Source organism: Colossoma macropomum, unplaced genomic scaffold (genome assembly GCF_904425465.1).
Source record: "Colossoma macropomum unplaced genomic scaffold, Colossoma_macropomum, whole genome shotgun sequence".
Classification (NCBI taxonomy): domain Eukaryota; kingdom Metazoa; phylum Chordata; class Actinopteri; order Characiformes; family Serrasalmidae; genus Colossoma; species Colossoma macropomum.
The window spans coordinates 72,314-95,319 of NW_023495966.1; the positions used below are offsets into that span (position 1 = coordinate 72,314).

The window sequence follows — 23,006 nt, forward strand, 5'->3', positions numbered from 1 at the left end:
CCATCTCAGTCTATTTCATATTAACATAAAATTGGTAAAATGTGATTCAGTTCTAGATAGCATTATCCTGTGGTTTAATAAGTCACTAATTTCATGATGTGTTCCACGCTCGAAAGTGCAGTTTCAGTCATTACTGATCAGAGGCTAAAAAGGCCTGAAGAAGTTTTCAGCAAGTCAAATTCAGCACCTATTGTTCCTGTAGAGCACCTATTTACGGGGTTTTGGTTGCCAAAACATTGAATACCTTACTAATATGTCAGTACTGTGTTCTTTACAGTTCAGTAGCTATCATAAGAATACACTTGAACAACATTTAGGATTAAATGCTGCCAATTCTACATTAACAACATATGAATTATGTGATAATTCATGCTCAATAATTTGCATGCCTTAACAAACTGTTTACTCAGTGAACTACTGATAATGTAACTAATAGTTATTTTCAGTAAGACCTCCAGCTGACCATTAGACTTGTAAGACAAACCTGGAAGAAAGTCCCACCTCCTTTAGTTACTGTCATTATGTCTGTCAAACATTTCTCTCAAGATGTCTGGCAGCTTCTGTAACACTCATAAAAGCTCAGGAGAACAAAGGAACATTAAAAAGCACACAGAGGAGAACATCTGGAACACCTTCATTCAGAGATCAACTGGCTTCACATGATGTTAAGTGTAGATAAAGAGGTTTTAGAAGTGATTGAAATAAATTTAGGCCAATTTAAAGTGGTTGTAGAAACTATATTTGCTTTACTAAAGGCAGGAAAATGGTTCAGTCACTCGATAATAATGTTGCAGGTGTTCATGTCTGACAAGAAGGAACTTTTAGTGATAGAGGCTGAGCTAACACTAAAGCTAACACTGGAGCTAATCAGAGCGATGTTAGCAGCTGAGAAGGACTCGAAATCTTTTACATGAGATCTTTCAGCAAACGTTAATGAAACAGTACAAAGAAAATGGCATTAATATTAATATTTAAACAGAGAAACAAAGTTTATCTGATCTTAGAGTCCGTTAATAGGCAGGAGTACATATATGTACACTGACCAGCCACTTCACTAAGTCCTCCTCCCTGTTTCTAAACTTACTGTCCACTTTATCAGCTTCACCAAACATATATTTTCACTCTATAATTCTACAGTTACAGACCGTAGTCCATCTGTTTCTCTGCATACTTTGTTACCCTGTTCTTCAGTGGTCAGGACCCCCATGGACCCTCACAGAGCAGGTACTATTTGGGTGGTGGATCATTCTCAGCACTGCAGTTACACTGACGTGGTGGTGGTGTGTTAGTGTGTGTTGTGCTGGTCTGAGTGGATCAGACACAGCAGTGCTACTGGAGTTTTTAAACACTGTCACTGTCCACACTATTAGACACTCCTACCTTGTCAGTCCACCTTGTAGATGTAAAGTCAGAGACGATAGCTCATCTGCTGCTGCACAGTTTGTGTTGGTCATCCTCTAGTCCTTCATCAGTGGTCACAGAACTCTGCCCACAGGACGCTGTGGGCTGGATGTTGTTGGTTGGTGGACTATTCTCAGTCCAGCCGCACTGCTGTGTCTGATCCACTCAGACCAGCACAACACACACTAACACACCACCACCACGTCAGTGTTACTGCAGTGCTGAGAATGAAGATCTCTTGCAAAATGTTTTGCAAAGACATAGAATGAAATGCACCCCCCGCCCGCTTTACTAACTAATCACCAGTAATTCAGGTTTAATGTGTTACAGGTTGTGCATCTCTGCATGAGGACTCTCCTGACCATTCAAACAGGAACACTTTTTACACTGAGAATGCCGAAAGAACCAAACAGAGACTGCTAGAAACTCCTGGAAAGCAGTTTCTGAGAGGCCACTGGTAATGTAGTTCTGTGATTTAAGCCATGGGTTGAATATTGGGGGAGCAAAATAAGGAACGTTGAGTTTATCTCCTGATCTGATGACAGATGTTTCATTTGGGGGAATGATGTTGAAGTAAGAGCAGGAATGGGTGGACACATGTAGATTTATTTCACTGCAGTTATCATGCACCTTATTAGAAGTAGTAATGTAAGCACATTGCACTGCTGTCATCTCTTAACATTGCAAGCTGATCACATACTGGGAAAATGATGATCTGCTCATACAGTTCATTTATATCATTATGAAGTAAAGATATTTTCAATCTAAAACTACTTCTGTGAAATTAAAGCTACTTCTGGGCAATTGAAGTGGCACATCTTCAATTGAAGTGGCACGAAGTTTGCAGTATTTAGAGAACAAATGGGAGAAAATATAGTGTACAATCAGCCACAAGAATTATTGGAAAACCAACAAAACTTAAACTTAATAAAGAGTGTTTTATAAATGAATAATTTTTATGTTACTTTTCACTTTTTTACTGTAAGCACATTGAGCAGTGTGTACTTTTATATTTTTACTTAAAAATGTGTACTTTTACCAGAGTACTTTTTTAGCAAAGTACTTGTACTTTCATATGAGTACTATGGGGACTTGTGTACTTTGTGTAATTTTACCAAGAGGAAGCAGACGACCAGCAAAATCCACTGAAGAAGAGCCTGAAACTGACCACTCTGTTGGACTTCAGTATCCGTGTAATAGTCCCTCATGAAGCTACAGCTAAAGTGTTTTAAATCATCTGCTGGAATGTGTTGTCTCCATGATCTGATACAGTTCCTCAGTTAGTGGTGGCTCTGACCTGTTTTGGGCCCTTGGTGAAAATTGAATTGCCAGTTTTGGCAGCTAGTTGGCAGAAAGTCTGAGAACTTCCGCATCATTGAATCCACTCACATCAATGAAGATCCACAGGCTCATTTCTCTCCTGTCTGTCTGCACATGTTCAGGATGATGAGAACTCCATGGTTCTAATATAAAATGTGGAACCCATCTTGGGGGCAGTCGTGGGCTGGAGGTTAGGGAACCAGCCTTGGTTCGATCCCCTGAGCCAACAGTACGTGACTGAGGTGCCCTTGAGCAAAACACCTAACCCCCAACAGCTCCCCTGGCTGCCCGCCACTCCGGGCAAGTGTGCTCACTGCCCCCTAGTGTGTGTCTTCACTAGTGTATATGTGGTGTTTCACTGCACGGATGGGTAAAAATGTGGAGGTGAAATTTCCCCACTGTGGGACTGATAAGGGTCACTTAATCTTTAACCTTTAATAATGCAGGAGGACAGAAACCTGGTCATTTACACCAACGATGCCATTTTAAGGCCAGTAACATCTCAGCAACTCCTGATTGAATATAAGGATGCACTGATGTTTTGCTGCTTTATCTATACATCATGATAACTACAAATAATACATGGGTGTCTTTAATAAGATGTATTTTTAATTATTTTTATATGGAATTTTGTAAAATGTAATTTTCTGATGCACACACAATTTTTTTTTCATTTAAACTTGAAAATGAAAATTTGTAAATTTTGAACAAAAAAAGAAATAAACAAATTTATGCAGAAATATAGACTAACTTATTGAGACTGAGCTACTCTGTGGATCAGCATTATTCCAGCTCCATGTTATGCCCAGTACAGCTTCATCTACCAAGTCCTCATGTGACATAGGTTTATAGCCAGTTTCATAATTTACTACTTCATCTGACAGACTATGAGTTCCAGTGGTGGACAGTAACGTAGTAAATGTAATTCGTTACTGTACTTCAGTAGTTTTTCCTGTATCTGTACTTTACTGAAGTTTTTCCATTTTAGGTGACTTTTTACTTTCACTCCACTACATTTCAAAGTCAAATATCTCACTTTTTACTGCACTACATTATGAGAAATCTGTCCTTCCTTTTGGTTTTATTTGTGTATAAAAACGTAACATGTCAAAACGAAAGAAGCGCAAAGCAAGAGCACCAAACAGCGGTCACTTTGTTTTGAGCTTGTTTTGACCTGTTGGTCATACCGACCCAGTGCAGCACACGGTTCAACATCAGTGCAGCAGCGTAAAATTTTGGGAGAGTCTATTCAACATAAATGATGAACTAACCTAACTTTGTGTAAACAGACCACAATATAGAAATATGTACTCATATGCAGTTGAGACTGACGCGTCTTTTTTCTGAATTTATACAAACACATTTCATTTTATAGTAAATTAGTTTTGTCTAGTTTATGTTTATGAACAGAGACCTACAGATGCAGTTTAGTAAAGGAAACTCATTTGTGAACCTGAGTTTAAAGTTTTTATTAAACTTAAACTTGGAACTAAGTTGCAAATAAATCTTAAACTGAAACTTTGCTTGTTTGTAAAAAGTGATTTCAGAGCCACTCAGTTCTACCTGATGGAAACTGTTTCCTTCAGTGTTTTGTGCTTATGATAATTTTAATAGACATCAGCGTCACTAATTAATTACCTTCTATTAAAAGACTGGCTTACCAAGAGAGACACTGGAGTATTTTCACCTAAAATGAGTTAATGAAGCAAGTCTCGTTATAAAAATGATAATAGGACATCAGAGTCATAATTAATCTTTCAGTACTTTTACTTTTGATACTTAAGTGCATTTGAAGACAAATACTTTGCACTTTTACTCAAGCAGAGATCTAAAGGGAGGAAATTCTACTTTTACTGGAGTAGTATTTTACCTTGGGTATCTCTACTTTAACTCAAGTACATGATTTTTGTACTTTCCCCTCTGATTAATTTTGACTTTATTCAAAAAGATTCATTTAAAAAGTGATCAGATTTGCATTTTTCTTCCACATGTTCAAAATCCTGACCTTTTCCTTGGGATTTAGACACATGGAATAAAATCTTTTTAATTCCACAAACGCACATTTGTATTATTATTTTCAGCATACAGTCATAAGTCATCATCTGATTAAATAAAAAAGGCTCAACATTCTACTGTACAGTATGTGGACCCTGGAATATACTGACCAACTCCTCTTAGTAAGAAGACTAATAACACAGATGGGTGATGAATCAGTCAGGAAGCAGGAATTATGCAATGCTGAATTTTATTTGAAATCAATCACAGCCCCTTGTACACACAGATTACAGTGATGTAGTGTTACTGGATCTTTGCTTTTAGATCAAACACAGAAACTGAAACACATGATCATAATAATCTTTTATGTTTAATATCTGGGTCTCTCAAAGCTGAAGAGTTGATTATTATATGTGATTTCTGATGTATGCAGAAGGGTACTGGAAGGAACAGGTCAGGTCAGTTCAGGCTTTTTAAACACCTAAAACAAGAAGAAAAATCCATTAGATCAAATCTGAGAGTGACAATAATGTTGGGCTACACTGGGTCTGTTTACACCTCATACTAACAACTTGGTGATCGGATCTCGTTCAGATTTCACTGGACCGAATTAGAAGCCATCCCGAGTCAGTGATTCTAAAATGCAGTGTTGAATTTCTAACGCAAAGCAAAAGCCCTGTGAGAAGCCGACCCACTTTGGTGATGAATTTATGACGGTGACTGTAATAAATAGAACTATATGGATATGTGGTCGTATGCAAAAGTGGACTTGTGATACATTTTTCATGACAAGAAAAACTGCAAGCACTGACATAGGAAAAGTGGGTGGTACCTTCCTCCAGTCACTAAATCCAATCACTGGAGATGTATTTGAGACACATGGATACGCCAGGTGTAAACAGCTACACATCTCTCTGTCCACTTATGATCAGACCACTCGAGATGGATGTTGATATCAAATGTGAACAGAGCCATAGAAAATCAACAAAGCATGCAATGTGACCGGGGCACTTTTACATACAGCTGTATGTAGCGAGCTCTCCGTTTAAGATTCTGCATCAGTCAATATTACCGATACAGTATGAACCCTGATCTTTCTCTTCTACACAGTAAATGTAAATAAACCCTCAAATACACTGTTTTTGGAACTGTATAGAGATTAAACATTTCTGCTCCAGGCTTCTAAAGAATGTAAGAAAATATTTCACTCCCCTCTGCATCTGGACCCAAAAGCCTGTATATAAGACATTAGAGATGAATAAGAGAGGGATTGGTGATGGTCTTATTCCCACATAGACTTCCTCTTAATCAATAATTCAGTTATACCAAGCATCTCAAACAGACAGTTTTACTTCACCCATTGCTAACAGGTGGATCAAATTAAGCACATAGTCTTGCAGTCTTGATAGACAAACACTGGCAGTAGAATGGGTCACACTGAAGAGCTCAGTGACTTTAAACATGGCACTGTCATAGAATGCCTCCTCTGCCACAAGTCAGTTTGTGAAGGCACTGTCTTGCTAGATCTGCCCTGACAACTGTAAGTGCTATTATAGTGAAAAGGAAGCACCTCGAAGTAACAACAGCTCAGCCATGGAAGCCATAGACCACCCAAACTTACAGAGTGGGGCCACCGAGAGCTGAAGCACAGAGCCTATCCTCTGTTAAATCACTTACTAAAGAGTTCCAAACTGCATCTGCAAGCAACATCAGCAAAAGAACTGCATGTTAGGAGTTCACGAAATGGGTTTCCATGGCTGAGCAGCTGCACACAAGCCTAAGATCAGGATGCACAATGCCAAGCGTCGGCTGGAGTGGAGTAAAGCACCACTACTGGACTCTGGATCAGTGGAAACATGTTCTGTGGAGTGATGAATCAGCTGCTCTACCTGTCAGTCTGATGGACGAGTCTGGGTTTGGCGAATGCCAGGAGAACGTTACCTGCCTGACTGCACTGTGCCAGCTGTAGAGTTTGGTGGAGGAGGGATGATGATATGGGGCTGTTTTTCAGGGGTTGGTCTAGAACCCTTAGTTCCAGTGAAGAGGAATCTTAATGCTTCAGCACCAAGACATTTTGGACAACTGAACACTTCCAACTTTGTGGAACTGTTTGGGGAAGAACCTTTCCTGTTCCAGCATGACTGAGCCCCAGTGACCAAAGCAGCTCCATAAATGCCTGACTGGGTGAGTTTGGTGTGGAAGAACTTCACTGACCCTCACAGAGCCCTGACCTCAACCCCATAAAACACCTTTGGGATGAACTAGAATGGAAACTGTGAGATAGACCCTCTCGTCTAACGTCAATGTCTGACCTCACAAATGCTCATCTGGATGAATGGTCTACAACATCTTGTAGCTTCCACAACAGTGGAAGCTGTTAGAGCTGCAAAGGGGGACCAGCTCCATATTAATGCCTATGGATTTAGAATGGGATTCATACAAGCTATTGTGGGTGTGATGTGTCCCAATACTTTGTCCATATAGTGTATATAGTGTGACCATATCATTATCATTGACCATGCTCCAGTTTTGCTCACACGGAATGTAAATCATCCACATAAATCAGCCATCAGATGAGGCTTTAACACATGCCTACCAAAACATCCTGAATTTAACGGTTACATTATATTAAATATCTTTTATATTATACATAAAAGACAATGGGCATCTTCCTGGAAATAAAAATTCTGTACTAAGAGGAAAAATAATATCTTACTCTTCCCAATTTAATTTACAACAGAAAATTAAGGAAATACAAGATAAGATGGTAGACAATCCCAATAAGGAAACTGAGAATGAATAAAATGAACCCAAATTACAAAACAACAAATTCACAAATAAGAAAACCCAATTGTTGCACTTCTCATAACCATGGAATGAAAATCTAAGAAAACACTAACATCACTCACTGTGAAAACTCAGTGACTGATGATTTATCAATGGGAAAAATCTCAAACACTATCAAAAAACATAGCCACACAACTGAACTCAGCCTGGACCCAGCAGGCTCTGACATTAGTGCCGCCGTCAACAGGTGACAATGATCAATACCCTATATCTGACTGTCCCATGAATGTCCTCTCTCTCTCTCACACACACACACACACACACACACACACACATGCCTAAATAAAACAGTCAACCAGGTACTTAACCACTGTTAAAAAACATAAACGCACCTTTCCTGATCCGTCGAGCACAGACAAAAGGAATTTTACTGTTGCAGTTAAGATCATCCCAGCCACCTGCAAGAACAGTGCACAGATTTCTATAAAATACAGTCATGATGAAAAAACACACAATATTCCAGTCATTATAAAAGCACAGGGGTGAAAAACATGGTAATGGATATAAACCACTGTCATAAAGGCAAATATAGACCATAAATATTATATCAAAAAGACTATGCATGGAACATTTAATGTAGCCACCAGTACAGTGTGTGGAACAAAGTTAGAGAAGAATTTTAATCTCGTTAACTTTGAAGTTGGTCTGCAGACAGTGTCCAGAGCCATCTGGCTGGCCTTGGGTCCAGGGAGAGAAGTCAAAAGCAGACTCATCTGTCCAGTACCAGCGTTTGGGAACCTGAAGAACAGCAATCTGAAATGAGTATCCACTGTCCCCGAGAGAGGAGACTGAGCACACAGAACACTGGGAGAGATTCAGCACCAACTCAAACACACTTACCATGTGACTGTTGTAGCCACCGAGCCACGAGGGACGATCAGAACCAGCCTGATTGTAAATCAGACGCTTAATGAAAGAGTCTTCCTTCTCACTGTGCACTGAAGCCAGATGAGCGCCGTACTCCTCACAGGTGCTCTACAGGAGGAATTAATAGGGACAGACATTTCACCAGGATGGACTTTTACTTTAACACAACCTGTTTGGACGTCTCCTTTTAGATGTTGGAGTTTCTACTCCAAATCTTGCTCTTCAGTATTTCACACTGGATGAGACACTAATGAACACTTTATAACATTATATTCTTACAACTAGAACATCAAACACTTTTAAAAATAAAAATTAAAGCATAAAATCAACTCAAACTGCTTTACTGATCAAATGTTGGAAGGTAGAACTGTCCACCTTAAGGATATTTTTTACAAAATATGGTGGTTTAGACTGAACACCTGTAGGAACAGCATTGAATAAACACACCTCAGCCTCCTCCCAGGTTTTTTTGATGGCAAAGAACATGAACTGGCGTGGTCCGTACTGTGTCCATCCAGAGTTAATGGCACCAGACTGTTTATTTTCCGCAGTACCTGCATCAACAACAGATTATGAGTTTTTAAATATCTACAAAGATGCCAAATATGTCCAAAAACAACAAACAGTACACTTTTACATTGTCTTGGAATTTCTGAGATGGTGGTTTTAAATGACAGATCATTCAACAGTTCAGAAAAACGTTGGACATTAAAATGGCTCTTCTAAATAAAAGCTTCTAAATCAGTGGGTTGATTTCTTGGTACAGGTGGAGGCCTGAAAACGCTCAAATACTAAAGCAAGGTTTGTTTCTGACAAAGCACAAATCGTAATTCTGCTAATCTACAAGTCTCTTTTTCTTCTGCTTTGCTGATATATTTAACATTTTAGAGCACAACAGTGGACAGTGCCCAAAAGGCAGCTGAATAGAAGTCCAAAAAACTCTAGAATATCAAATAAAGCTTAAAAGAAAGAGAAATAAAATAAACCTGCAGTGGAAAAAGGCTACATAGCCGATACCCTTAAACTTACCAGGAGCGGGAGCAAGCTGGGCATCACTTGTACCAGCTGTATCAGCCCCTGAAATCAGTGAACAAAGATTTAACACCTTGGCATGTATTCTATACACCATACCCTCTATAGGCAAAAGCCTGGGGACCCTCTCTAATTATTGAGTTCAGGTGTTTCAGCCACACCCATTGCTATCAGGTGTATTCAATCAAGCACATAGTCGTGCAGTCTCTACAGACAAACACTGGCAGTAGAAAAGGTGGTACTGAAGAGCTCAGTGACCTTCAGCGTGGCACTGTCACAGGATGACACTTTTGCTTAGGGTCAGTTCTTGAAATGCCTGACCTGGTAGATCTGCCACAGTCAACTGTGAGTGCTAATATCATGAATCGGTAGCATTTCAGCCCAATAACCTCTCAGCCACCAAGCAGTAGAACACGCCAACCCATAGAATGAAGACTCTGAGTGCCGACACAAGCAGCACATTAGAAAAGGCTTATTTTCTGTAATTGTCCAGTACAGAGCTCCAAACTGCCTCTCGGTTAACATCAGCACAAGAACTGAGCGTCAGAAGCTTCATGGACTGAGTATGTTTGCACTGGCAGCTGCAGACAAGCCTAAGATCACTATGCGCAATACCAAGTGTCGGCTGGAGTGGTGTAAAGTGCCACCACTGGACTCTGGAGCAGTAGAACTGTGTTCTCTGGAGAGAAGAATCTTTTCTATCTGTCAGTCTGATGATGAATCTGGGTTTGGTGGGTGTCAGGAAAACGTTACCTACCGGAATGCAGAGCCAACAGTAGAGTTTGGTGGAGGAGGGATGATGACCTGGGCTGTTTTTCAGGGTTTGGGCCCCTCAGTTCCAGTGAAGGGTGATGTTGATGTTACAGCACAAATACATTTTACACAGCTATCTGCTTCCAGCTTTGTGTTAGCAGTTTGGGGAAGAGCCTTTCCTGTTCCAGCATGACTGAGCCTCAGTGCACAAAGCAGCTCCATAAAGACATGGAGTGAAGAGTTTGGTGTGGAGGAACTCCACTGGCCTGCACAGAGCCTTGATCTCAACCCCGCTGAACACCTTTTGGATAAATTGGAACGTCAATTGTAAACCAGGCCTTGTTGTCCAACATCAGTGCCTGACCTCTCAAATGCTCTTTGAATGGGCACAAATCCCCACAGACACTCTTCAACATCTTGTGAAGTGCCTTCCCAAAAGAGTGGATGATGTTATAAAGCAGAACAACTCCAAAACAATGGCCATGAATTTGGAATGGGAATGTCCAACAAGCTCAGAAAAAATGTAATGGTCAAATGTTAAAAACATTTTTGCCCATACAGTGTAGCTTATACTGTCTCTGAACACAATGAATTCAAATCCTACATTGAACAAATACCACATACTACATTTCATGTAACTCTTTCTATGTGACTAATCTGATCAGAATAAGACTTTGTGGAAAATCTCCTGAACTTGAACTGCTTCATTGGAATGAAGTTGTATGAAAATCTGACAACAGTAAGTTTTACCCAAGTCTTAACTTGAGTCATTTGAGTCACTTCATACAAGCTTGTGCCTCTTCACTGCACAAACACCACTGCAGTGACCAGCTAAAGAGAGGAGACTCATCTGAAGAGCAATCTGAGCCCCTAATTCAGTGAAGAGGAGTGTGAACTCTAATTCAGGAATGCACTGTTATTTTTCACACCCATCGCTAGAGGCCTGGATCACTATTGGCACATACAAGAAAATGCAGAATGCTTGAATAAAACAGTCAACCAGGTACTGAACCACTGTTAAAAAAACATAAACGCACCTTTCCTGATCCGTCGAGCACAGACAAAAGGAATTTTACTGTTGCAGTTAAGATCATCCCAGCCACCTGCAAGAACAGTGCACAGATTTCTATAAAATACAGTCATGATGAAAAAACACACAATATTCCAGTCATTATAAAAGCACAGGGGTGGAAAACATGGTAATGGATATAAACCACTGTCATAAAGGCAAATATAGACCATAAATATTATATCAAAAAGACTATGCATGGAACATTTAATGTAGCCACCAGTACAGTGTGTGGAACAAAGTTAGAGAAGAATTTTAATCTCGTTACCTTTGTAGTTGGTCTGCAGACAGTGTCCAGAGCCATCTGGCTGGCCTTGGGTCCAGGGAGAGAAGTCAAAAGCAGACTCATCTGTCCAGTACCAGCGTTGTGGAACCTGAAGAACAGCAATCTGAAATGGGTATCCACTGTCCCCGAGAGAGGAGACTGAGCACACAGAACACTGGGAGAGATTCAGCACCAACTCAAACACACTTACCATGTGACTGTTGTAGCCACCGAGCCACGAGGGACGATCAGAACCAGCCTGATTGTAAATCAGACGCTTAATGAAAGAGTCTTCATTCTCACTGTGCACTGAAGCCAGATGAGCGCCGTACTCCTCACAGGTGCTCTACAGGAGGAATTAATAGGGACAGACATTTCACCAGGATGGACTTTTACTTTAACCCAACCTGTTTGGACGTCTCCTTTTAGATGTTGGAGTTTCTACTCCAAATCTTGCTCTTCAGTATTTCACACTGGATGAGACACTAATGAACACTTTATAACATTATATTCTTACAACTAGAACATCAAACACTTTTAAAAATAAAAATTAAAGCATAAAATCAACTCAAACTGCTTTACTGATCAAATGTTGGAAGGTAGAACTGTCCACCTTAAGGATACTTTTTACAATATATGGTGGTTTAGACTGAACGCCTGTAGGGACAGCATTGAATAAACACACCTCAGCCTCCTCCCAGGTTTTTTCGATGGCAAAGAACATGAACTGGCATGGTCCATATGATGTCCATCCAGAGTTAATGGCACCAGACTGTTTATTTTCCACAGTGCCTGCATCAACAACAGATTGTTAGAGTTAATACATCTAAGAAGATGTCAAGTTTGGCCAAAAACAACAAACAGTACACTTTTACATTGTCTTGGAATTTCTGAGATGGTGGTTCAGATGTACAGATCATTGAACAGTTCAGAAAAACGTTGGACATTAAAATGGCTCTTCTAAATAAAAGCTTCTAGATCAGTGGGTTGATTTCTTGGTACAGGTGGAGGCCTGAAAACGCTCAAATACTAAAGCAAGGTTTGTTTCTGACAAAGCACAAATCGTAATTCTGCTAATCTACAAGTCTCATTTTCTTCTGCTTTGCTGATATATTTAACATTTTAGAGCACAACAGTGGACAGTGCCCAAAAGGCAGCTGAATGGGAGTCCAAAAACACTCTTCTAGAATATCAAATAAAGCTTAAAAGAAAGAGAAATAAAATAAACCTGCAGTGGAAAAAGGCTACATAGCCGATACCCTTAAACTTACCAGGAGCGGGAGCAAGCTGGGCATCACTTGTACCAGCTGTATCAGCCCCTGAAATCAGTGAACAAAGATTTAACACCTTGGCATGTATTCTATACACCATACCCTCTATAGGCAAAAGCCTGGGGACCCTCTCTAATTATTGAGTTCAGGTGTTTCAGCCACACCCATTGCTATCAGGTGTATTCAATCAAGCACATAGCCGTGCAGTCTCTACAGACAAACACTGGCAGTAGAAGAGGTGGTACTGAAGAGCTCAGTGACCTTCAGCGTGGCACTGTCACAGGATGACACTTTTGCTTAGGGTCAGTTCTTGAAATGCCTGACCTGGTAGATCTGCCACAGTCAACTGTGAGTGCTAATATCATGAATTGGTAGCATTTCAGCCCAATAACCTCTCAGCCACCAAGCAGTAGAACATGCCAACCCACAGAATGAAGACTCTGAGTGCTGACACAAGCGGCACATTAGAAAAGGCTTATCTTCTGTAATTGTTCAGTACAGAGCTCTAAACTGCCTCTGGGTTAACATCAGCACAAGAACTGAGCATCAGGAGCTTCATCGAGTGAGTATGTTTTGGACTGGCAGCTGCAGACAAGTTTAAGATCACTATGCGCAATGCCAAGCATTGGATGGAGTGGTGTAAAGCACCACCACTGGACTCTGGAGTAGTGGAACCGTGTTCTCTGGAGTGATGAATCTTTTCTATCTGTCAGTCTGATGATGAATCTGGGTTTGGTGGATGTCAGGAAAACGTTACCTACCGGAACGCAGAGCCAACAGTAGAGTTTGGTGGAGGAGGGACGATGGGCTGGGCAGTTTTTCAGGGTTTGGGCCCTTTAGTTCCAGTGAAGGGTGATGTTGATGTTACAGCACAAAGACATTTTATACAGTTATCTGCTTCCAGCTTTGTGTCAGCAGGTCGGGAAGCATGACTGAGTAAAACAGTCAACCAGGTACTAAACCACTGTTTGGAAACATAAACGCACCTTTCCTGATCCGTCGAGCACAGACAAAAGGAATTTTCTCATTGCAAACAAGATCATCCCAGCCACCTGCAAGAACAGTGCACAGATTTCTATAAAATACAGTCATGATGAAAAAACACACAATATTCCAGTCATTATAAAAGCACAGGGGTGGAAAACATGGTAATGGATATAAACCACTGTCATAAAGGCAAATATAGACCATAAGTATTATATCAAAAAGACTATGCATGGAACATTTAATGTAGCCACCAGTACAGTGTGTGGAACAAAGTTAGAGAAGAATTTTAATCTCGTTACCTTTGTAGTTGGTCTGCAGACAGTGTCCAGAGCCATCTGGCTGGCCTTGGGTCCAGGGAGAGAAGTCAAAAGCAGACTCATCTGTCCAGTACCAGCGTTTGGGAACCTGAAGAACAGCAATCTGAAATGAGTATCCACTGTCCCCGAGAGAGGAGACTGAGCACACAGAACACTGGGAGAGATTCAGCACTAACTCAAACACACTTACCATGTGACTGTTGTAGCCACCGAGCCACGAGGGACGATCAGAACCAGCCTGATTGTAAATCAGACGCTTAATGAAAGAGTCTTCATTCTCACTGTGCACTGAAGCCAGATGAGCGCCGTACTCCTCACAGGTGCTCTACAGGAGGAATTAATAGGGACAGACATTTCACCAGGATGGACTTTTACTTTAACCCAACCTGTTTGGACGTCTCCTTTCAGATGTTGGAGTTTCTACTCCAAATCTTGCTCTTCAGTATTTCACACTGGATGAGACACTAATGAACACTTTATAACATTATATTCTTACAACTAGAACATCAAACACTTTTAAAAATAAAAATTAAAGCATAAAATCAACTCAAACTGCTTTACTGATCAAATGTTGGAAGGTAGAACTGTCCACCTTAAGGATATTTTGCACAATATATGGTGGTTTAGACTGAACACCTGTAGGAGCAGCACTGAATAAACACACCTCAGCCTCCTCCCAGGTTTTTTTGATGGCAAAGAACATGAACTCGCGTGGTCCGTACTGTGTCCATCCAGAGTTAATGGCACCAGACTGTTTATTTTCTGCAGTGCCTGCTTCAACAACAGATTGTTAGAGTTTTAATACATCTACAGAAGATGTCAAAGTATGTCCAAAAACAACAAACAGTACACTTTTTACATTGTCTTGGAATTTCTGAGATGGTGGTTTTAAATGACAGATCATTCAACAGTTTCAGAAAAATGTTGGACATTAAAATGGCTCTTCTAAATAAAAGCTTCTAGATCAGTGGGTTGTTTTCTTGGTACAGGTAGAGACCTGATAATGTTCAAATAGAAAAGCACAAATCGTGTTCTGCTAATCTCCAGGTCTCATTTTCTTCTGCTTTCCTGATATATTTAATGTTTTAGAGCACAACAGTGGACAGTACCCAAAAAGCAGCTGGACGGGAGTCCGAAAAACTCTTCTAGAATATCAAAAAAGCATCAAAGCAAGATAAATAAAATAAACCTGCAGTGGAAACATAGCCGTTACCCTTAAACTTACCAAGAGATGGAGGAAGTTTAAGATCATCTCTAACAGCAGCATCAGCACCTGAAATCAGTGAACAGATATCTAGCACCTCAGCATATTGTTGCACAGTGTCTGCATCAACCACAGTTTATGGGAGTGTGAATATCTAAAGAGATGCTAAATTTCAACAAAAACAATGAAAACTACCCTTTCCTGGAATTTCTGACCTGGTGGTTCAAACCTACAGAGACACTGAACCGGTCTGAAAAACGTTGTACATTAAAATGGCTTTTCTCATTAAAAGCCTCTCCATAACTGAGTTGTTTTCATGGTACATGGTTATTTCAGTTTCAAACTAGGAATGCTTATGAGACAAAATAAAAAAATGTCAAAAAAAAATCTCAGTGGTTCCATGTTTGCTGATATATTGAAAGTTTTCCAAACAACAGCAGACAGTCCCCAAAAAGTAGCGGGTTGTGAGCTAACGATGGTGAAATATTAAACAAAACTCTCCTAGAATCTCAAAAGAAATGCAAAAAGAAAGAGAAATAAAATAAACCTGCAGTGAAAAAGGCTACATAGCTGTTACCCTTAAACTTACCAGCAGCAGGAGCAAGCTGGGCATCACTTGTACCAGCTGTATCAGCCCCTGAAATCAATGAACAAAGATTTAACACCTTGGCATGTATTCTATACACCATACCCTCTATAGGCAAAAGCCTGGGGACCCTCTCTAATTATTGAGTTCAGGTGTTTCAGCCACACCCATTGCTAACAGGTGTATAAAATCAAGCACATAGCCATGCAGTCTCTACAGACAAACACTGGCAGTAGAAGAGGTGGTACTGAAGAGCTCAGTGACCTTCAGCGTGGCACTGTCACAGGATGACACTTTTGCTTAGGGTCAGTTCTTGAAATGCCTGACCTGGTAGATCTGCCACAGTCAACTGTGAGTGCTAATATCATGAATCGGTAGCATTTCAGCCCAATAACTTCTCAGACACCAAGCAGTAGAACACGCCAACTCACAGAACGAAGCCTCTGCCTGCTCCAAACTGCCACTGAGTGAAAGGAGCCTCATGGAGTGGGATTATTTGGACCGGCAGCTGCAAGCAAGCTTAAGATCACTATGCGCAATGCCAAGTGTTGGCTGGAGTGGTGTGAAGTGCCGCTACTGGACTCTGGAGCAGAATGATCTCACAAAGTGTAGTCTTCCCATGGGCTGCTAGAGGCTCACTGAGAAAATTGAGTTTGAATCCTTTCTGAGCTGTCATTGCAAAATGTCACCAATTTTGACTGAAGTTGGAATATAGGTCCCGTCTGTGCTGTTATGCATGTGAAAAATTTAAGGCTTGTATCCTAATGTCTTTGGAAGACTTAAAACAATAATTATCAATGGAACATGAGTGCCTCATTGGGCTGATGGTGCTTGAACCCCGATGATTGCCCTTTGTGGCTATACTAAACTTTTACTTTTTTTTGGGGTCAGTTATGTTCGTAAAAAGATCTTTTTAAGTACTTTTAAGATGACATTGAAAGATTTATATTCATCAAAAATTTTATTTCTAAGGAAAAATAAAACTTTTGTCCAAAAATGTTGTCTCACATTTTCATGTCATTTCCAAAACAGAACGTCTGTATTTAAAATGAAACACAACTATACGACATACTGCATACTACACTAACACACACCAATACTGCATACTACTCTTCATAATAGTATACAGTACAGTTTCCAGTATACAATGTGCCGCACTGTAGAAAAGGGCATTACTAGACGGCCAACATCTGGCACTGAGCCAATCATAAATATCTAAAAACCTGCTATATTTTCCTTGGCTCTCCTACAGCTGCTTAGCAACAGATACCATGACAGAATGGAGGGTGCTGTTTTCTACTCAGCCACAAAGCCCTAAATAGGCTTTAAAATATCAGCTTTGGACTGGTCTGTGTGGTAAACCTGTGTGGTTTCTGAACACCTGTTTTCCTATGTTTGCGAGTCATTTAATTTTCATTGCAGTCGTAACTGGTACTATGAGGTAGTTTGACTGAATAATTCAGAAACCTGAAAAGCCGATGGGCTACAAAGGTTGTTCGGCTGAGACTAACTTATTGTTTTAACCATGTTATAAATGCAGTAAATTAACTTTATGAAATGGACAAAGTAATCAAACCCTCCTCAAGACCAGAGTAAGCAAAATATATGTTTTTTATATATATATATATATATATATAGATATATATATATATATATATATATATATATATATAAAGAGAGAGAGAGAGAGACTTATGCTTGTTTTTGTAGTGACAAAATGGAATATTCAATCATTCGTTTTAATATAGTGAACATAATTAAGGTACATTGTCAGTCAAAGTTAAAGGATTTTTGCCTAAACTCGAAAATCAGTTAAATGTCCCAAATGTGTTTAGTTCTGACTTTGAACCAGTTCAGTAGAGTCATCCACTGATGTTCAGCTTAAAAAGGGGGAAAATATACAAAACACACAACATTATTCCAGTTTAACTTCGTAGTGATCACTAAATTTAAAATGTAATTTTGATGAATAACAAAATAACTATTTCACACCAGTGTATCAATACATACATGTAAATGTAGATTAGTCTAATCTGAGTGCTGGAGTTGTTCCTGCTTTCTCTCAGAATCACACACTATTTTATGCAGTCCTTAATCAGTAATGATGTGACTGCATATCAGTGGAATGGATGTGTTTTCTCACCAGCTAGCTGGACACTGAGGAGACACATGACCCCAAGGAGTAAGGAGGAGCACCGGATCGCCATGATGACAGAGACTGCAGAGAAATTTCAGACATAGTAGATCAGTGATAGAGTTTAATATATCAGAGATTCTACATTCACAATGTACACAAACAGACAGAGAGTTTAACTCATTAAGTCTTTTGTCAGAGTAAATGTAGCTGTTAGATGTTGAGCTTCATTTGAAATCATTTTAAAATACAAATATACAGCAGAAGCTGGTCAGTGAGGGAAGGTTTGAAACGCTCTACCTTTAGATCTCCAGCCAGTCTCCTGTGAAGTTTTGAGCAGTCTTCTGAAGTGAACACTTCTGATTGAAGAACTTGATGAAAATGGTGGAGGTTGCGTTCTTTTATAGTTTGTAGAAGGTGTGGCATGACTAATATTCATGAGGATTTCTGGGAAATTTCATCAACGGTTTTTTCTAAAGAGTAGGGGGAATGATGGTGCTGGATTTCATTGCGTAACAGTGCATGTTCACTTGCACTTTTAGTGGGCATCTCCATGTTTTTATGGAAAAGAAATGATACTAAACAGATGCGGTCATTAAACTACCTGATGTGCTGTCTACTGTTGCACTGAAGCTCACAATTAGACTAAAATACAGATGTATGCTTTTATGCTTATTAATTTTCAAAATCATCCATCATCCACAAAAACTAGAATGTTCACTCACTCAATCTCACTGGCAAGCTAGCTACCTTAGCAAGTGACCTTCAAGCTCTGTGTGGTTTAAATTGTGCCTTATCACTCAAACCATGTGAACTTCACCCAGCTGAAGGTCTTTTCTCCAAACCCTCACTGTCTACAGTTCTGTATAAAAGCAAATATTTCATTATTGTGTAAACTGTCATGGATTGGGGGAAGAGACTGAGAGCTGTAGTTTCCACTGTGTACTATCAGAGACAGTCATGTTTGCCGTTCGTGATGAAGACCAGCCTGATTGGCTAAACTCATTGTGGTGGCTACATTGATTTGCATATAGTCCACAACTGCCTAAGGCTGAAGAACACATCTACAGCAGAACCAGAACTACAAGAATATCACGGTCCATTCCCATGTGTGTGTTGTTCAAGTTTTCAGAGAAAAAATAAGTTTCTTCTTCTGCTTCTCATGAATTTACATTCACTCATCCTGAGGCACTTTGGCTTCATGCTAAGGTTTGATTTGATCCTTGGCTGGTAAGGGCAGTAAAAAAGTATTTGCCCTTCTGATTTTCTCAGTTATTGCATATTTGTATATTGAATATTAGACAAATAAAATATTATTATAGCTATTTAAGAAGCAACATGATCCAACAAGAAATTATTTTCACCCATAAAATCAATAAAACATGGAATTTGGGTGCCAAAACTGTACATTGATCTAAAATATATATTTTTGTGCTCCTTAAATGCATGTTGAACTACATCAATGAATCATTAGACAAAAAAATAAATCTCACTTTATTCTATTTTATTTAACTGCACAAATGAATTTTTCAATTCAATTCAAGATTTATTCAGGTGGTGTTTTTGTCACAGTGTCAGGCGTTGGCACAAAACAGCTTTACAGAAAATCTGGGTCCAAAAACCAAATGAGTGTCACCAAGAGTGACAATAGCAAGAAAAGCTCCCTACGAGCAAGAGTGGAACCACAACTCAAAAGGGTAATCATCCTCCTCTGGTTGACACCAGACAGAAAAACTAAAGTAATGGCATTATTTATAACACTGTTATGAGTAGGTTTCCCATAGGATGTAGAGTTTATAAGACAGATGGCTATTTATGAACAATATCTTAGTATAAAGTTCTATGAATGATTTTAAGGCCCTCAAACTAAAGTGGTAGCACATTTGCCAGTCATAACTCCTTCAGTAAGCAGAATTCACTGGACATGTGTGAGAAAAAACACAACAAATGGAATGCTACGACTTCATTTATAGCAAACACACAAACATCACAAATACAGCTCCAAATCACATCCTTAACCATATTACTGACTGCAAAAGGCATCTCAAAACACAAATATATGCAAGCATTTTCTGCCAGGTATATTTTTAGCCTTTGCAACAAAAACAGCAGAATCAGGCTCACAATGGGGACCTTTTACTGGTTATAACAACTGATTCATTAAACATAAACAAAACAGCAAATGGAAAGCTATAACCTTATTCATAAGAAACACAAGAATATGCCGCCACTAAAACAAAAATGCTGAATTACAAGCTCACACTTCTTCATTTTTGCTTCTGTGGATGAACAATTGGTAGAAGGTCCCATTTGCCCTTTCAGTTGTTTGTTTTTTCATGTGTGCAAGCTTTGCTTTTTTTGTCATTTCACAGAGTGAGGCTGTCAAAAACATCTGGTGAGGTGATGCTGGGTTCTGCGATGGGTGTAGTACGGACAATTGTGTTAATCTTTTTTTTTTTTTCTTGAAATACAATTAGCATGCCTGTAAGGGGGCATTACAGCATTAAACCCACAATACTGCCAACTCTTTAAATAAAGCATAGAAATAATGGTTCGAATGTGATGATTAAAGCAATATTATGTGACAATTTTGATGGCACACTGACTTAAGAATGTAAGAATGGGGTCTCTGTCGTTGTCACCCTGGGTTGGAACACCTGCTACAGTGCTATGCAAGGAGGAGTGCAAGAGGTTGCCAGGTCCCCAAAGGGCCTACTGAGGAGATCAAAAAGGCCAAACAGGGTCCTCACTGCTATCTCCGGAACGTCCGCCGGGAGCACAGGGACCTGGTGGCAATGGCAGACCAGGCCCACTTTGGAAAAGATGAGCAGCCTGGCCAAGCGGGCGAAAAAATCCTGCTTGTCAGGACATGGGTAGCGTCCAGCATAGTTGCATAATTGATGCAGCGATAATGTCTGAACAGGTGCCAACAGCCACCTGGCTTCTAAACAATGTGTAGCAATGAGTGCCTTAAGCTACTGGACCTCTCCCAGGACACTTTGGTACTCCAGTCCCGTATCATTTAAAAAAAAAAAAATCTCTCAAATGCAAATTTGACGCCACATATGGGTAGAGGGGATTGAGCTGAACTCAGTGATACTCACTGATACAGGTCTCATCCTTCTAGCCCCTGACACATCCCCTTGATCTCACACATTGAGTCTCGACCCAGTCTGACCCTCTGACCCTAGATCTTGGCCTAGGACTTGGCCTCTGTGCCCTCTCGACAAATCGGTACTTCTGAATTGCCTTGCTTGGACACTTTGGTACTCTTTGAATGGATTCCTGCTGGAGTCTAGGATTGGCAGAATGTAGCATATTGAGGTCTAGCAAGCAGCAAAAATGTCTTAGGGACACCAAACTCATGGGATATTGTTAGCTATTGTTAGGATGCTAACCATATTGAAATTTGGTGACTGTAGGGTGAAAAATCAAGGAGATATGGCCTCAACATCACAGCAACTGCAGTGGGACCTAGGCTGTGAATAGGCAGAAGTTAATATAAAGCAGAGGAAGGTGAAGGTTATAGGTAGGGATGCACCGATCCGACTTTTTCATTTCCGATACTGATGCCGATACATACATTTTGTGTATTGGCCAATATCCAATACCGATCCAATACTATTGTTGAATTAATTAACCAGATATCTCACCATTTGGAAGAGAATTAAGGCATCAGGATTGACTTAAATATTACTAACTTTGTAGTTACACAATACACAATGTGTCGACCTCAGCTTTAGCAAAAGTGAGCTTGACTGGGTTCAGACACCTGGTGTGAGTGTGGACAGGTGGACCAGCAGTGGTGATATAGTGCTCGACCCCATGCTTTCTGCTGTCTGATATGAATGTGGGGTCCGTCAAACGTGGGAACACAGTGAGGAGACATGAGAAATCATCTTAGATGTAGAGCATGTGGAAGAGCCGGAGCGGCGGGTGAGCAAAGGAGTGACTGGCTGTCGAAGTAATCGGCTGTTGGACAGGAAGTCAGCATGTAGTGGGGGTAGACATTTTTGCTAGCACTTGAATCGGTGGCCACTGAAGCACTGACTGCTGCCAATATGTTATTTTATTGGCTCCAAAGCGGATACGATCGAAGCAGAGAGCAGGTAGTGGTAGCGCTGCACAGTGTCTGAAGGAGGTGGGGGTGTGAGGGAGTAGTGAGATGATACTTCATAACAACCTAAACTAAAGCCTGGGCTTATATACTAAACTAACACAGGCAGGTAATGATGGAAAAGTGTGTGTGTAATCAGAAGTGCAGAGAAGCTGAGCGCTGATAGGTTGATCTGATGGAGTTCTGAGTCACGAGAGGCAGTGAGGGGGTCTGATGGAGTCCTGAGTCACGAGAGGCAGTGAGGGGGAGTCCAGGCAGCGTCAGCTGTAGTTCAAGCCATGCCAGAGGGAGATGTGATAATCATTCTTAAATATGTTAAAGTGGACGGTGGATGTGGTGTTTAAGAATGAAAATCATAGGATGTTTCATCTGAATCAGTAGGTGATTATCTTCATTCCTAATGTAATACATATTAATATTATATAATAGAATGTAATTAATATAATTCTAATAAAATGTTCACTAGCCAAAATTAAATTACTGTTATCTCTAATTCTAATTCCCACTAGTCAGGGTTATATTTTGACTAGATGGAATCAATATTTTACTGGGAAAAACTGAGCTACAGCTTGTACTGCTGGTTTCATTTCAGGCTAAAACGGCTGACCAAACACAACAAGTTTGAGTTTCTTTAGTTTATGCGTTTAGGCTTGTGTGATGTGGTGTTGAACATAAAGATCTGCTCTGCTTCTCCTCCACTCTGCAAAACCTGCCTCAGTCAGGTTCTTCACGGTTCAGACATGGATTATTTCAGAGTGCGTTCTGCTGTTTGATCTCAGCTGCTTTTGATCGTGTAAAATTCACAGATGCTTTCAAACAAAGTTCAAATATTTTCAAGTTT

At 40.1% G+C, this 23,006-nt stretch overlaps 1 protein-coding gene across 1 annotated transcript in view; it reads right to left on the reverse strand.

Annotated features, from left to right (window-relative positions):
- Positions 1 to 8,169: 8,169 nt before the first annotated feature.
- Positions 8,170 to 23,006, reverse strand: part of LOC118803824 (C-type mannose receptor 2-like) — a 36,266-nt gene continuing 21,429 nt past the window's right edge. Inside the window, exons 3-13 of the mRNA XM_036564336.1 lie at positions 18,058 to 18,132; positions 14,789 to 14,895; positions 14,315 to 14,449; positions 14,107 to 14,212; positions 12,235 to 12,341; positions 11,761 to 11,895; positions 11,553 to 11,658; positions 11,253 to 11,318; positions 8,878 to 8,984; positions 8,404 to 8,538; positions 8,170 to 8,301 (exon numbers count right to left, since the gene is read on the reverse strand). Coding sequence (XP_036420229.1) covers positions 8,170 to 8,301; positions 8,404 to 8,538; positions 8,878 to 8,984; positions 11,253 to 11,318; positions 11,553 to 11,658; positions 11,761 to 11,895; positions 12,235 to 12,341; positions 14,107 to 14,212; positions 14,315 to 14,449; positions 14,789 to 14,895; positions 18,058 to 18,132 — 1,211 coding nt within the window. The remainder of the gene's footprint in view (positions 8,302 to 8,403; positions 8,539 to 8,877; positions 8,985 to 11,252; positions 11,319 to 11,552; positions 11,659 to 11,760; positions 11,896 to 12,234; positions 12,342 to 14,106; positions 14,213 to 14,314; positions 14,450 to 14,788; positions 14,896 to 18,057; positions 18,133 to 23,006) is intronic.